This window comes from Nicotiana tabacum, chromosome 10, assembly GCF_000715075.1.
Source record: "Nicotiana tabacum cultivar K326 chromosome 10, ASM71507v2, whole genome shotgun sequence".
Taxonomy (NCBI): domain Eukaryota; kingdom Viridiplantae; phylum Streptophyta; class Magnoliopsida; order Solanales; family Solanaceae; genus Nicotiana; species Nicotiana tabacum.
In genome coordinates, this window is record NC_134089.1 from 9,518,523 (window position 1) to 9,533,501 (window position 14,979).

General features: G+C 39.1%; 1 protein-coding gene across 1 annotated transcript; it reads right to left on the minus strand.

Annotated features, from left to right (window-relative positions):
• Positions 1-13,837: 13,837 nt before the first annotated feature.
• On the minus strand, positions 13,838-14,692 carry LOC107771865 (uncharacterized). Its single transcript, XM_016591323.1, has one exon. The coding sequence runs from the start codon at positions 14,690-14,692 to the stop codon at positions 13,838-13,840; it is 855 nt and encodes a 284-aa protein (XP_016446809.1).
• Between the last annotated feature and the right edge of the window lie 287 nt (positions 14,693-14,979).

The window sequence follows — 14,979 nt, forward strand, 5'->3', positions numbered from 1 at the left end:
GAAGTTTGAAATGTTTGACGGTACAGGTGATCCAAAGGTCCATTTGAGAACATACTATGACAATCTAGTTGGAGTAGGTAAAGACGAGAGAATTCGCATGAAGTTATTCATGAGGAGTCTGAAAGGAGATGCATTGTCCTGGTACATCAGCCAAGATCCGAAGAAATGGTCAAGCTGGGTAAGCATGACGTCCGACTTTATGGACAGGTTCAGGTTTAACACAGAGAATGCGCCGGATGTGTTCTAATTCAGAATCTAAAGAAAAATCCTACAGAAACATTTCGCGAGTATGCTATTCGCTGGAGGTCCGAAGCTGCTAAGGTCAGACCTGCCTTAGAGGAAGAACAGATGAACAAATTCTTTGTCCGGGACCAAGAACCACAATACTATGAACGACTAATGATGATTGAAAGCCACAAATTTTCTAACATTATCAAATTGGGTGAAAGAATTGAAGAGAGTATCAAAAGCGGTATGGTTACAAACTTCGAGGCCTGCAAGCTACAAATAAGGCTTTACAGTCCGGTGGTGTGTCCAAGAAATGGGACGTAGGAGCTGTGATGGTTGCACAAAGGACAAAATCTCCTAACAAATACCAAAGCTACCCAACACCTCTACTCACATATCAGCCTACTCCGAACTACCAAGCTGTACCACCACCTTATCAATCACCTCCACCTCCCACATATCAGCCTACTTCTCCCAGATATTCCTAACCCGCACATGTCTACCAAATTTACAATGCACCACCATCCCACTATCAGTCACCTCCCGCCCATCAAAACTTCCCCAGACCCCGACCTAAATTCGACCGCAGACCTCCAATATAATATACAGTCATCGCCAAACTTATTGACCAGTTATATGAGAGACTCAAAGCTGCTGGTTATGTCACCCCCCATCCTTATTGCAACTCCTGAGAACCCTTTTCAGTGGGTTAACCCAAACAAATCCTGTGCATATCACCCGACATGAAAAGGCACACCATTGATGAATGCTGCTCCTTAAAAGACAAGATCCAGACTTTAATTGATAATAAGATTATTGTGGCAAAGGAACCCGCTCCAAACATCCACAATAACCCTCTATTAGACCATAAAGGTGGAGGTATTTACATGATTGAAATAGAGGATGATTGGGACCCCGAGGGATCAATTGGGTTGATCGTAGAAGGTGATGACCCAAAGAAGCTGATAGTTACTCTTAATCCAATTATAGTCCAGATTCAGCCATCTGTGGACGCTGAGGTAAATATGTTTGTGTCACTCGAGTTTGAAGCAATGTCATCTGCAAAGACACCAGCAACAATTGAGGTCGAATTCGTATCTCTAACAAATGCTCCCACACCGTTTGAAGTTGCAGTTTTACTACCCAAGGCACATGCTCTGTTTGGAGTAAGGATAGCCACGCCGATCCCAATGGCAATGTCAACCATGAAACCATTCCATACAAAGGTTATACCCTAGGACTATACATCCGAGGCAAGAAGGAAAGGAAAGGATAGGTTTGAAGAGACTGTCGCCGGACAGGGTATGACGAGAACTGGTAGAGTTTATACCCCGGAACACTTAGCCGAGTTAAGCAAGCAGGCCTCCAACCGGCCACCCATAATTGAGACAGGTCCCGACGATCCTTGGAGAAAGATACAGGCCAAAGAATACTCGGTCATCGACCAGTTGAACAAAACACCAGCGCAAATCTCCATTCTTGCTTTGCTACAAATTTTGAGGCACACAAGAACGCTCTGCTAAAAGTATTGAGTGAAGCATATGTACCAAGCAACATCATTGGCGGAGAAATGGCTAACATGGTAGGACAAGTGTTGGAGAGCCATAAGATCACATTTTAAGAGGACGAGCTGCCACCTGAAGGGTTGGGACACAACAAAGCACTACACATCACCGTGCAATGCGAGGACTATTTTATCACCAGAATCCTGATTGATGGAGGGTCCCGCCTCAACATTTGTCCATTGGTAACACTCAAGAAGTTGGGTAAAGGACTGCACGAGATAAAAGATGGAGTTATCAATGTGAAATCCTTCGATGGTTCCTAGAGGTCCACCATTGGTGAGATTGTTCTATGCTTGCAAATGGGGCCAACCTAGTTCGATGTTGATTTCCAGGTAATAAATGTGCCAGCATCTTACAATCTGCTGTTGGGACGGCCATGGATTCATGTTGCTGGGGCCGTAGCATCAACACTACATTAGGCGGTAAAATTCGTATGGAACCACCAAAAGGTGATCATTCACGGTGACGGTAGCAACCCTATATACAGTCGCCAGACCATTCCGTCAATCGAAGGAAGAAGGAAGCTAGGTGGGAAGACTTACCACCACATTGAACGGGTAAATGTTGTTGACAAAGACAAATGATGGGATAATAAAATCGAGAGTATACTAAATTGGAGTGAGTATGAACCTGTCAAGGGGCTCGGCAAGAACCTCTAAGGAATTGCTAAGCCCATAAAACTCAAGAAGCACGCCACTACTTTTGGTCTGGGATATGACTACACCTGGGAAGAATTCAACAATTGGTCACCACTATGGCGCGGTCCTTACTATCCACTAGAGCAGCCGATACGACGTTTGGAGCAAACTTTCCAACCGGCCGATATTATTTATGGGTCAGATGAAGAGGAAGCACTGGCAGCGCTGAAGAACTTGTTCTTAGAAGACAATGACATGGACTATTGTGTTGTTCTCGAGGAGGAGGAGGAGGAAAGCCCTTCCATACAGGCTATGAGCAGAGGAGCATGCCTCAATAACTGGACCATCAGGACAACCAGAGCTCGACGAGCCTCAGGGTAGCAAGGCTAAAACAAGCATCATGCACTGTTTTTATTTACTAAATAATTTTCTTTTCGCATTTTCAATTCCTGCAATAAGATCTTCAATATTATTTGAATGTGCTTACTCACAACATATGTGGAAATCTATATTGAGCTGGCTAGGCATACAGAGAAGCATAGGGAACTAGCAGGAAGAAGTGCAATGGGTGGAAAGCAAAGTTAGTACCAGACCATGGAAACACATATTGGGATTCCTCTTTGCAGCTACAGTCTATCACATATGGGGTGAAAGAAATGCGAGAAGGTTTCAGTTGAAGAAGCAAGAAGTCAGACAGAGAACAAGAGATATAGCTATACAGTTACATATTAAAGGTCAATATAATTGTAAATGGAAAAGTGTATTAGATAGATTGAATTGGTACCCAGTCTAGGAAAGTATAGAAATGGTTGTAAATATCTAAGAAACTAACTCAATAGTCCAAATGAGTTAGATGCATGTAAAGTCATTACTTGGTGAAATAAAAAAATTATTTTAACCAAAAAAAAAAAATAAGACCTTCAATGTTCAAAACAGTTATGAAAATTATCAAAGCATTTTGACTTTTCTTATGAATCAACACTTATTATTATTTTCTCTCATTACTTTACTTATATAGCATAACTATTACTTATCTTGATGAACCAATGATTGTGACATAGAATGAGACAACGCAACAAACGGACATTGATTCAGAAGAAGATGACATACTAGATGAGATTGTCAAAGAAGTTGAGAACTTTGAGAATAGACCTAAGTCCAACCTGGACGAGACAGAAATTGTTAACCTGGGAGATGCAGAAAACATCAAGGAAACATGAATCAACGTTCACTTATCGTCGTCAGAAAAGAAAGAATACATAGAATTTCTAAGGGAATACGAGGACATATTTACCTGGTCATATGATGACATGACGGGTATGAGTATGTCTATTGTGGCTCACAAACTTCCAACCGACCCAACATATCCGCCGGTAAAGCAAAAGCTCAGAAAGTTCAAGCCTGATACGAGTTTGAAAATCAAGGAAGAAATCACTAAGCAAGTCAAAGCTAAGGTTCTTAGGGTAGTGGAATACCCGACATGGTTAGCCAACATCGTGCCAGTACCAAAGAAGGACGGGAAGATCAAAGTTTGTGTCGACTACCGATATCTCAACCGGTCCAGTCTGAAAGATGACTTCCCTTTACCGAACATACACATCCTAATTGACAGTTGTGCCAAGCATGAGTTGCAATCATTTGTAGATTGTTTCGCTAGTTATCATCAGATCTAGATGGATGAAGAAGATGCTGAGAAAATAGCTTTCATCATGCCATGGGGAATGTACTGTTACAAGATGATGTCGTTCGGCCTGAAAAATGCAGGGGCCACCTACATGAGGCCCATGACCACCATTTTCCATGATATGATACATAAAAATATAGAGGTATGTGTAGATGATGTTATTATCAAGTCCAAGAAAGTCACTGATCACATGGAAGATTTGAGAAAGTTCTTCAATAGACTGCGGAGGTACAACCTGAAACTGAATCCCACGAAGTGCACATTTGGGGTTCCCGCTGGAAAACTGGTAGGGTTTATTGTGAGTCTCCAAGGAATCGAACTGGATCCATCAAAAGTCAAAGCTATCCAAGAATTGCCACCACCAAGGAACAAGAAAGATGTGATGAGTTTCTTAGGAAGACTCAACTAAATCAGCCGGTTCATAGCACAATCTACAGTTATCTTTGAGCCAATATTTAAGATGTTGAAGAAGGACGTCGCTACCAAATGGACCGATGAATGCCAAAAAGCCTTCGACAGAATCAAGGAGTACTTCTCAACACCATTAGTCTTGGTCCCGCCCAAGCCAGGTAGACCCTTATTACACTACCTTTATTGGATAGAGCTTTAGGTTGTGTTCTAGGAAAGCATGATGAAACGAGGAGGAAAGAGCAGGCCATTTATTATCTCAGTAAGAAGTTCACCCTGTATGAGGCCTAGTATCCTCTGTTAATGCACCTGTTGTGCTTTGACTTGGGTAGCTCAGAAGGTGAGGCACTATTTCTGTGCCTATACCATATATCTCATATCAAGGATGGATCCTTTGAAGTACATATTTTAGAAGCCCATGCCCACTGGCAAGCTAGCCAAGTGGCAAATACTGTTGAGTAAGTTCGACATTATTTACGTAACTCAGAAAGCGATCAAGGAACAGGCACTAGCAGATCGCCTTGCTGAAAATCTCGTGGATGGAGAATACGAACCCCTGAAAACGTATTTTCCTGATGAAGAGGCATCATTCATAGGAGAAGACATTGCAAAATCCTATGATGGTTGGAGAATGTTTTTCGATAGAGTAGCAAATTTCAAAGTGGTTGGCATAGGAGCAGTCCTAGTATCAGAAACCGGTCAACATTATCCGATGTCCACCAAACTCAGGTTCCCGTGCACCAACAATATGGCTGAATATGAGCTTGCATCTTAGGGCTTAAAATGTCCATTGAAATGAACATTTAAGAGTTGCTAGTGATTGGAGATTCAGACTTACTCATACATCATGCACAAGAAGAATGGGCAACCAAGAACTCCAAGATACTCTTGTATCTGCACCATGTATAGGAATTAAGAAAGAGATTCACGAAGGTGGAGTTCCAAGATGTTCCCAGAGTCCAGAATGAGTTCGTCGATGCATTGGCTACCCTGTCATCTATGGTACAACATCTGGACAAGAATTTCATTGATCGCATTCCAGTAAAGATCATGATCAGCTAGCTTATTGTGCCCATGTTAAAGAAGAAGCAGACGGAAAGCCTTGATTTCATGACATCAAGGAATATTTGGAAAAAGGAGAGTACCCAGAACTCGCAAATCATAATCAGAAACGCACCCTTCGGAGGTTGTCCGACAATTTCTTTCACAGTAGAGGAATCCTCTATAGGAGGACTCCCGATTTGGGAATATTAAGATGTGTCGACTTAAAGGAAGCATCCAAGCTACTAGAGGAAATCCATTATAGGACCTGCGGCCCACATATAAACGGTTTTGTCTTAGCAAAGAAGATACGTCGGGATGGTTACTTTTGGATGACTATGGAAACGGACTGCATCCAATATGTTCGGAAATGCCACCGCTGTCAGATACATGCATACATGATAAAGGTACCTCCAAATGAACTTAATGAACAAGCTCACCATGGTCGTTCGCCGCCTGGGGAATGGATGTTATCAGACCAGTCGAGCCTGCCGCTTCCAATGGACACAGGTTTATCCTGGTAGCAATCGACTATTTCACCAAATGGGTCGAAGCGACATCTTACAGAGCAATGACTAAGAAGGTCGTGGCAGACTTTGTCCGCGACCGCATTGTTTGTCGATTCGGGATTCCAGAGTTAATCATTACTGTTAATGGCTCTAACCTCAATAGTGACTTGATAAGAGCTATGTGTGAAACCTTCAAGATCAAACACAAGAATTCCACAGCCTACAGGCCTAAGATGAATTGAGTTGTAGAAGCCGCCAACAAGAATATCAATAAGATATTGAGAAAAATGATAGAAAGCATAAATAGTGGCATGAGAAATTATCGTTTGCTCTATTGGGGTATCGCACCACAGTCCGCACATCAACTGGAGCAACTCCCGATATGCTGGTTTATGGTACAGAGGCAATCATTCCCACTGAGGTAGAAATTCCTTCCCTAAGGATCATACAGGAAGTTGAGCTCGACAACGCAAAGTGGGTGAAAAGTCGTTATGAGCAACTAGCCCTTATAGACGTAAAGAGAATGAATATAGTTTGCCACGGTCAACTCTATCAAATAGAATGTCCAGAGCCTTCAACAAAAGAGTCAAGCCGAGACAGTTCACACCAGGGCAGCTGGTGTTAAAGAAAATTTTTCCGCATCAGGATGAAGCCAAAGGGAAATTCTCTCCCAACTGGAAGGGTCCATACATGGTTCACCGGGTTCTAACAGGGGGAGCCCTCATACTCGCAGAAATGGACGGAGAAGTCTGGCCAAAACCGATCAATTTAGATGTAGTCAAGCGTTACTATGTGTAATATTTATGCTTTCCCTATATGATGCGACTTGAACTACGCCTGACCAGATTCCCGTTTAAGAAGGGATACATAGGCAACCCTATAGATTCGGTCACAATTCAATAAAATTTTCATTTCCCCCGCAATTGGAAACTGGGGCAGAATTTTGAGGAGGACCCTCAAATTTCCGAACTAATTTAAGTTGATCGTCGCAAACAATAGTTAGAAGCATCAACCCATTAAACTGGGGCAGAATTTTGAGGATGACCCTCAAAATTCCTTAGCAATAGATGTTGCAATGTCATGAACCACGTCGCAATCATCGGTTCATCTGAAAGTTATTCTTAATTATATACTTATGTCATATTTTTACTAAATCATGCATGTTTATTACTAAAACTGCCTTGTTTAGCAACAATACCCCAATGATACATACAGTATCACCAGATCAGAGCCGAGCAGGTCAAGCAAAGCTAGCGAGGATACGAACTAATCTCCACCTTTACAAAACTCACAATTTTTCTTTGGATGCAGGCACTTGGATTACAAAATCATCAGACATACTATACACTCACGGGATAAACATTGTTAGGGAATACAACTCTCAGAATCGTTGCATTCACTGACATTCACTATCCACACACGCCAGTGACATTCCGTATATCACAATATCACCAGCGGTCATAATATCGTAGTCTGCTATCAGCTAAGAAAGCTCTACCACCATGTGCCATATTATTTCTTGCATAAGGCTACTATTCTTCCTTCCGAGACTAAACGTTGTCTCCGTCTGCATTGCATAAGGCTACTATTCTACCTTCCGAGACAACGTTGTCTCCATATGCATTTTTGCATTGCATAAGGCTACTACTCTGCCTTCCAAGACTAAAAACTGTCTCCATCTACATTTCTGCATTGCATAAAGCTACTATTTTGCCTTCCGAGACTAAACACTATTTCCATCTGCATTTCTGCATGGCATAAGGCTACTATTCTGCCTTCTAAGACTAAATGTTGTCTCCATCTACATACTACATGGCTGAAAGGTCGCCACATACTACATACTGCATGGCTGAAAAATCGCCGCAAACTACATACTGTATGGCTGAAAGATCGCCTCATATTGCATCTTATGGGCTGAAAGATCACCTCATACTGCATCTCATAGGCTGAAAGATAGCCAAACTATCTAAAGGCATCAGCATTTGGAGGCACCATCTTCATAGCCCGAGAATACTATGTCATGGCTTGAGGATCCCTTTTAATATTTTGCATATCATTATTCAAAGGCATCATGGTTCGGAGGCATCATCCTCATAGCCCGAGAGCATCATTTCATGGACTGCGAATCTTTTATTGTACGCTTCATGGCCCAGGACATCATGGTCTAAGGATGTCATCCTAACCATCCAAAGACAACATCCATGTTCCGACGGGAATTTGTATCATGTTTAAATTTATGCGTGATATACGCTCGTACTGTTTCTAACTGTAGGTACACCGGCAAGCAACAGCCATCCCGGCAGGAGAAATCCCGCTCCAGTTCCCGCAGCCATATCAAACCTAACCGTTCCCGCAGGCCATCCACTCAACCTGTCCTAGATATTGCATCTGTTCTTGAAAAGTCTCCATCGGCATACTCCGCCAGCAGATCCTGAACTACATATGGCATGATTTATGTAAAACCAGGTATATGTAGGCAGATCAGAAGCCAGGGTGCAGCCTATCTTCTTCAAACCGTTTCGCTCGATTAAAATTGGTCATCATATCTTTATCTGACAACTCTTTCATCCTTCCCGGATAAAGAGTGGCAGCTGTTGTTACCCAATTTTTTCCTATATCTTTTTTCAATATGCAAAATACCTTCAAAATAGTATATGTATGCATATATAAGTATGTCCAAATATTTTATTATTTTTCCATAATTTTTAAAGGTTTTAAAATCAATTTATTTCCCTATTTTTATCCATAAAAACCCAATAATTATTTCCAAAATTATTCTTTTTGGAAATTCATTTATTTGACTTTCACATTTATGCTAAAATATAGCTAATATAATGTTTGCATATTTTTACAAATTTATTTAGTATTGTTAAAACTAAATTGCATATAATTGCAATATTAGCCTCTTTTAAGATTTAATTGCGTTTATATTCATGAATATTAAGTCCAATATTTTTTAATGGTTAATTATATGTTATAAATCATGTTAGTACTTTTAATTTATTTCTATAAATTAATTTACTATTTTTATAAAAATGAAAAGGGAAAATTGGCTATTTAAAATCTAGCCCAATTGCATTTCAATTATAGCCTGAATTCTACCCCAATTTGAACCCAATTTCCCCTGGCCCAATTTCCTTTAAATCCGACCCCCTAACCATTTAAATTACCCAACCCGGACTCCCCACCTAACCCCTTTAAGCCCAGCCGTTGATCGTTTAGATCAACGGCTCCCATTACCCTTTTCCTTAATTTATCCTAAATGACCCCCAAAACCCTATCATTTGATACAACCAGCCACCTCTGAATCCCTCTTCCTCTCAAAATCTCTCTGCAACACCACCTAAACCCTAGCCATCGCCACCATAATCCACCTTAACACCCACTTGATTCATGGCCTTCCGTGGTCATTTGAGGCTTGTACCGGCCTTCCATGGCTTCTATATGTTTGGTTCTATGGTTTCATAACCAGACTTCGAAGGAGTTTGGTCCAGTCCTGCTTAACGGGTGTTCATGGCCTTTCTCCGACCATCCACGACCTTTTCTGGCCATTCATGGCCTTTCGAGATGGGTCCTTGATCTTTTCTGGTTAGATCGTTAACTTTCGAGATCTTTCTCATTTTCTTTTGGGTTTCCTGAAACCCTAATCTCTATGATCTTTCGATTTCTTTCAGATCTATCTTAGATCTGTGCTAACCATGAACTTTTTAGCATTTTTTTTCTCGAAGTTTCTTCAACGTTGTTTTCAAAACGACTCTTCAATTGTTCTGATTGGGGTTTTCCTTTAAAGTTATTTCAAAATCTTTCCTTTGATTCTCGATGTTGTTTTATGACTTTACTATGTTCGAACTGTTTGTTATGCTTTCCTTCTACTTGAGTCAGCATGTTGAAAACCCTAATTTCTTTTAGGTCTCATTCGAATCCTGAAGCTGTTTGTTTAAATGTATACTTGTTTAATTAAGTTCCTCTTTCTTGTTTGACTTATTTGTGTTACCATTTTTAAAACTCGATTGTTGTTGAAAGGCCCTAGGCTTTGGGGTCTGAAATTGTTTGAGTACTTGACTAGACTGAAAGCTTTTATTTCAGAATCTTCTTTTCTTTTTGTGATTCATCTCATTCTGGGTTTTTATTATCTTTAAAACTCGACTATGCATGAAACCCTAACCTTTCAAAAGGTTTTCTCACCTGCTAATATGATACCTTTGCATGTTTCTGATAATCTGTTCTTCCCTGTTGATTCAATATAACTTGACCTACTATGCTTTGAATGCTTGCTTTACTACTGAACCCTAGCTAATTTCTGCCATTACTGCATATTTGTGATTATCTCTTTTGTCAATATGTTTGGCCTCACATGTCTGATGTCCCTGTTCACTTTATTTATATACTGAAGTGCATAAGCATGTTTCTTCTTTGATTGATCTCAATCGTGTGACTAATTTCAAAACTTTTCTTTTATGGACTCTAATTTCACTCGCCTCTTAAAGTTACTTGATTCTTTCCTTATTTTGCCTTATTGAATCCTTTTCCAAAAAATAAGCATATTTCTGTACTTAGACTTGATTACTTACTCAATGTTTTTACTACTTCTTTTATGGAAATAATCAGTTTGTCTCTAAATTGATCTTCCTTCCTTATTTTGAATCTGTTATTACCCGTTAAACAGTGACTCCTTAATTAAAGGGAGTCACTTGTGTAATTGATTCTAACTGTTAATTGTTTCTATATTTGTATTAAACTTTACTTGTTACCTTACTTCTGACTCGTTTTCAGAAGCTATAAATACCATGCACCTTCTCCTCTTTCAAACACATGAACAAACCTTGAGTTCAGAATACACACTTCACTAAAAAACTCTCTCTCTCTCTTTTCTCTGTTACTATTTGGTTGCTGCCTTGTCAAGCCGGCTGAAAGCCAAAGTTAGGTTGTGGAAATTTGCCTGCTTTTCTTTCTGCATTTGCTTCTTTACTGGTATGTTCAATTAATCTTCCAGCATCAACAACAACATGTTTCTTTACTATTTCCTTCACTCTTGAATGTTTCCTGCTTTTATTTAATCAAGTTTCATTCTTAAAAGCATGTTATAAATCAATGTGTTTTCTTTATGTATGAATTTTGTCAGTCACTTATTATGACTTGTGAATCCCAAACCCTATATCCCCTCTATGAGTTTTGTCTCTGGCTGGTTTATGGGCATGCGAGCACCATCTATTGTTGTGCATGTCCAAACCTGACTCTTTCTAGGGTCATATGCTCCCTGCAATGTATTCCCAAACCTCTGACCCCTTTGTGTAAAATGTTGATTCTGTGTAGTATTAGCTGCTACTACTGTTTTCCAATCACACTAACCTCTCTCTATTCTCAACTTAGTTTTAAACCTCTAGTTCTGCACTCCCACTATACTCTTAGACTTAGGTTCTGCCCCTATTGTATGAGTCTTGCCTTGGGACCCATGAGTTCCCTCTAGACTTGGACATATAAGGGTTGGTCCTTCCACACTGCACTCATCTCTATCTGGTTTCGCAAACTGGGTGTAAGCACTGCCCGGAGTCCCTTGAGACCCTTAGGGAACTTTGACATACCCAGGTCTGAGAAAGGCTTTGAAACAAATGGCATTTGAAGTGGTTTGTGCCATAACTCAGAAAGGAAGTCGGGAATTAGGCTTCCTCTGATTGTAATTTCTTCTTTTACAATTTTTTGATGTAATTCATTACTTGGTTTGTAATAATTTGTAATAGACATTGGGGTTGGCTAGTGAAAAAGAGGATGGGTAGTTATGCATGTTTAGCTATTAGAAGGGTAGAGATCATGCCTATAGGATCTATTCTTTTAAAACTCTGTATGTTGCAGTTTTACATCTAGGGATCATGCCTATAAGATCTGTTCCTTTAATTTTGTATGCTTAAAATCAGTATTTTTATAGAAATCATGTCTATAGGAATTTTTAGTATATCCTACCATGCTTCGTTTCACGTTAAACTAGATACCATGTCTATAGGAACTGGAAAATCGGCAATACTAGATATCATGTCTATAGGAACTGAAAAATTGGCAATAATAGATACCATGCCTATAGGATCTGAAACCAGCGTAATCAAAATCAGTTTATCTCGTACTATTTTAAACTAGTCTCAAACAACCTACTTTTCTTTTATTAACTCGGTTTAGAAATCGTGCCTATTGGATCTCAAACCGCTCGATTTTTTTTAAAACTAGTCGCTGCTTTGCTATACTTCTAAATCAGTAATAGATAGCATGTTTATAGGATCTCGCCTAAACACTTAGGCAAAACTTAGGTGATAACATAAAAACTGATTTCGCCTTTGTTAATTAATGACTGATACAATCAGCAGGCAAGCCTGATTCGGACTTCCTATCTTAGTCATGTACCAAACTGGTTTGCCTCGACAATTGGAACTCTCCTTACCTTAGTATTTTAAATTCAGACTCTGCTTGTGTTTAAGTCATGCTATTTATGTTCTTTGTTTGAGGAGGTACGCATGAGCCTTTTATTTGTTTACATGTTTCCCCTAATGTGCAGTCCTATATGTTTTGTATGTCGCCTTAGCTTTTTCACCTTTTAAAATCTAAAGTCAGCCTAATATCCCTCCCCTTTAGGAATAGTAGTCCTAAACTCTTCGGGACTGATAGGAAGGGACGGGTAGTAGCATGCAATAGAGGTCGAGACCATTCTGCGCTTTAATACCTTAACAGGGTGGGAAGGGTAGATATGGATATGATGGCCGGTGCGCTAATACCACGTGTATCCCCTCTTTTGATGAGTGTCATACCGGGCATTGCATTGATGTGATCCATATTATAAATAAACCTAGGACCTTTTTTCTTCTCATTTGCAACTTCTTTTCAAAATCCGCCTTTTAATTGCTCTTTCAAACTCTTATGTGTTTAAACTTAAATCTCCTACTATTTGATCCTATACTTGTCCTATTTGCTAATTGTACAAAATTTACAAAATTATCTGGCCGGGAACCACACTAGTGGATCCTGAGGAGTGTCTAACACCTTCCCCTTAGGATAATTTCAAGCTCTTACCCTATCTCTGGTTATCAAACAAACTTAAAAGTAAACCTCATAGGTATCCTAATGCACCTTAAATCATTAGGTGGCGACTCTTCAAAAAATGCAAACCTAGTTCCTAAAAAGAATGAGTTGTCTTATACCCAAAATGTCATAAATCCGATTTTTCGTTGCAAAGAGGGAAAAAAGGGGCACGACAACATCTTTAACTTAAAATCATAAAATTTAAAAGTCTTATTTATACTACTAAACTTTGTATCTAATCAAATTATGACATGCAAAGCAAAGCAGAGGGCATAGTATTTTATGACCAACTGAATGCAAAATACAAGGAACTATTTTGACGAAATCTAACTGTCGTGCCAGCGTAATCGGTGTCCCTTTTCAAAAAAGAGTGACAACACTTTTATCATTAAATCGTAGTGAATTAATATATATTTTAATCTTATTTTATGACTTAATCATAAAAAATTAATATAGTTTGATAAAACATCAAATGTGAATAAACGTATATCCTTCATTAACCATTAAATTACATCCTTGAATGTGCCATTAAAAGAACCTTCTTGGCGAAGGATATTTAGATCCACACTTTCGTGATTAAGTCATATGCCACTATTTAGTGAACATATATCCAGCTACAGGAAGCTAATTAAATACTGCGTATAAAAAAATTCAGAAAAGTAAATAAATCATATTAGGGAATAATTTGACTTCATTTCCTCATTAAAAAGTTCCTTGTTGATTGCTTCTGATTAATTCCTCCATTGATGAAGAGCAACAAGAAGATATTGAAAATGACTTGATTTCGTCTTCTAATTTCTCTCTATCAATAATAATAAAAGTTTGATCCATAGATAATGATCTCTTCAACCCCATCACTAATTTTCTTTCTGTTGATCTAATTCTCTCCATAGGCAATTCCAATGATGCACTATGGCAATGCAACCTACAAGATTGTGATGGTAATTGTACCTGATCAGATGATGAAGCAGTACGATACTCGAGGTTGACTTGATTTTTGTGATCTTGATCTTGAACTTGAACATCAATCGTGTTGCTTTCATCATTGACACATGGCGGAGAATTAGATGGTAGTGGAACGATTGTCACATCTGGCTTATCTTTCTCCTCGTAGTTTATTGTCTCTATTATAGGAGATCGACAAATCGGGCAATTTATGTGGCCAATAAGCCACTTGTCTATGCATGTGACATGAAAAATATGCCTACAATTAGGCAAAAATCGAACTATCTCACCTTCTTCCAATTCACCTAAGCAAACGGCACACTCATTCTGATCTACGCGACATAAATCTTGTTTATGAATCGAATAAACAACGAGAGGAATTGATTCAATAATCTTCTGCTCTATGCCAATGGTTAAATGGGGTTCATGGAACGATTGTCCAATATTGTTTCTGATATGTGATCTACTTCTCCTTATGCAAAATCTTAACAAAATAAAGTGGTAAATCACTAAAGCCAAGGCAGTGCAAACTATGCCTAACATTGAAATAAGAAGAGGGGCTATGAAAGATCTTGTTGAAGAAAGTATTGGAGGAGCTCCTATATTTTCCATGGCTCATAATTCTCAAAAAAAAAAAAAAAAAAAAAAAAATTGTATTGGAGTTATAGTTTGTGCTATGTGTGCTTTAAATAGAAGTGGGAGGTTCTGTTTTTAGAAGGAAAATGAAACGATTCTCAAATAGTTAAGTTGAACAGACCTTTCTTCTTGCCATTTATATGAGCACCCGAAAACTTAAAAAAACTAAAATTATAGGCAAAGTTGAAAACACCTTTATTCTTGCCATTTATATAAGCACCCAAAAGGTTAAAAAACTAATTTTGTTATATTTGATACTAGTA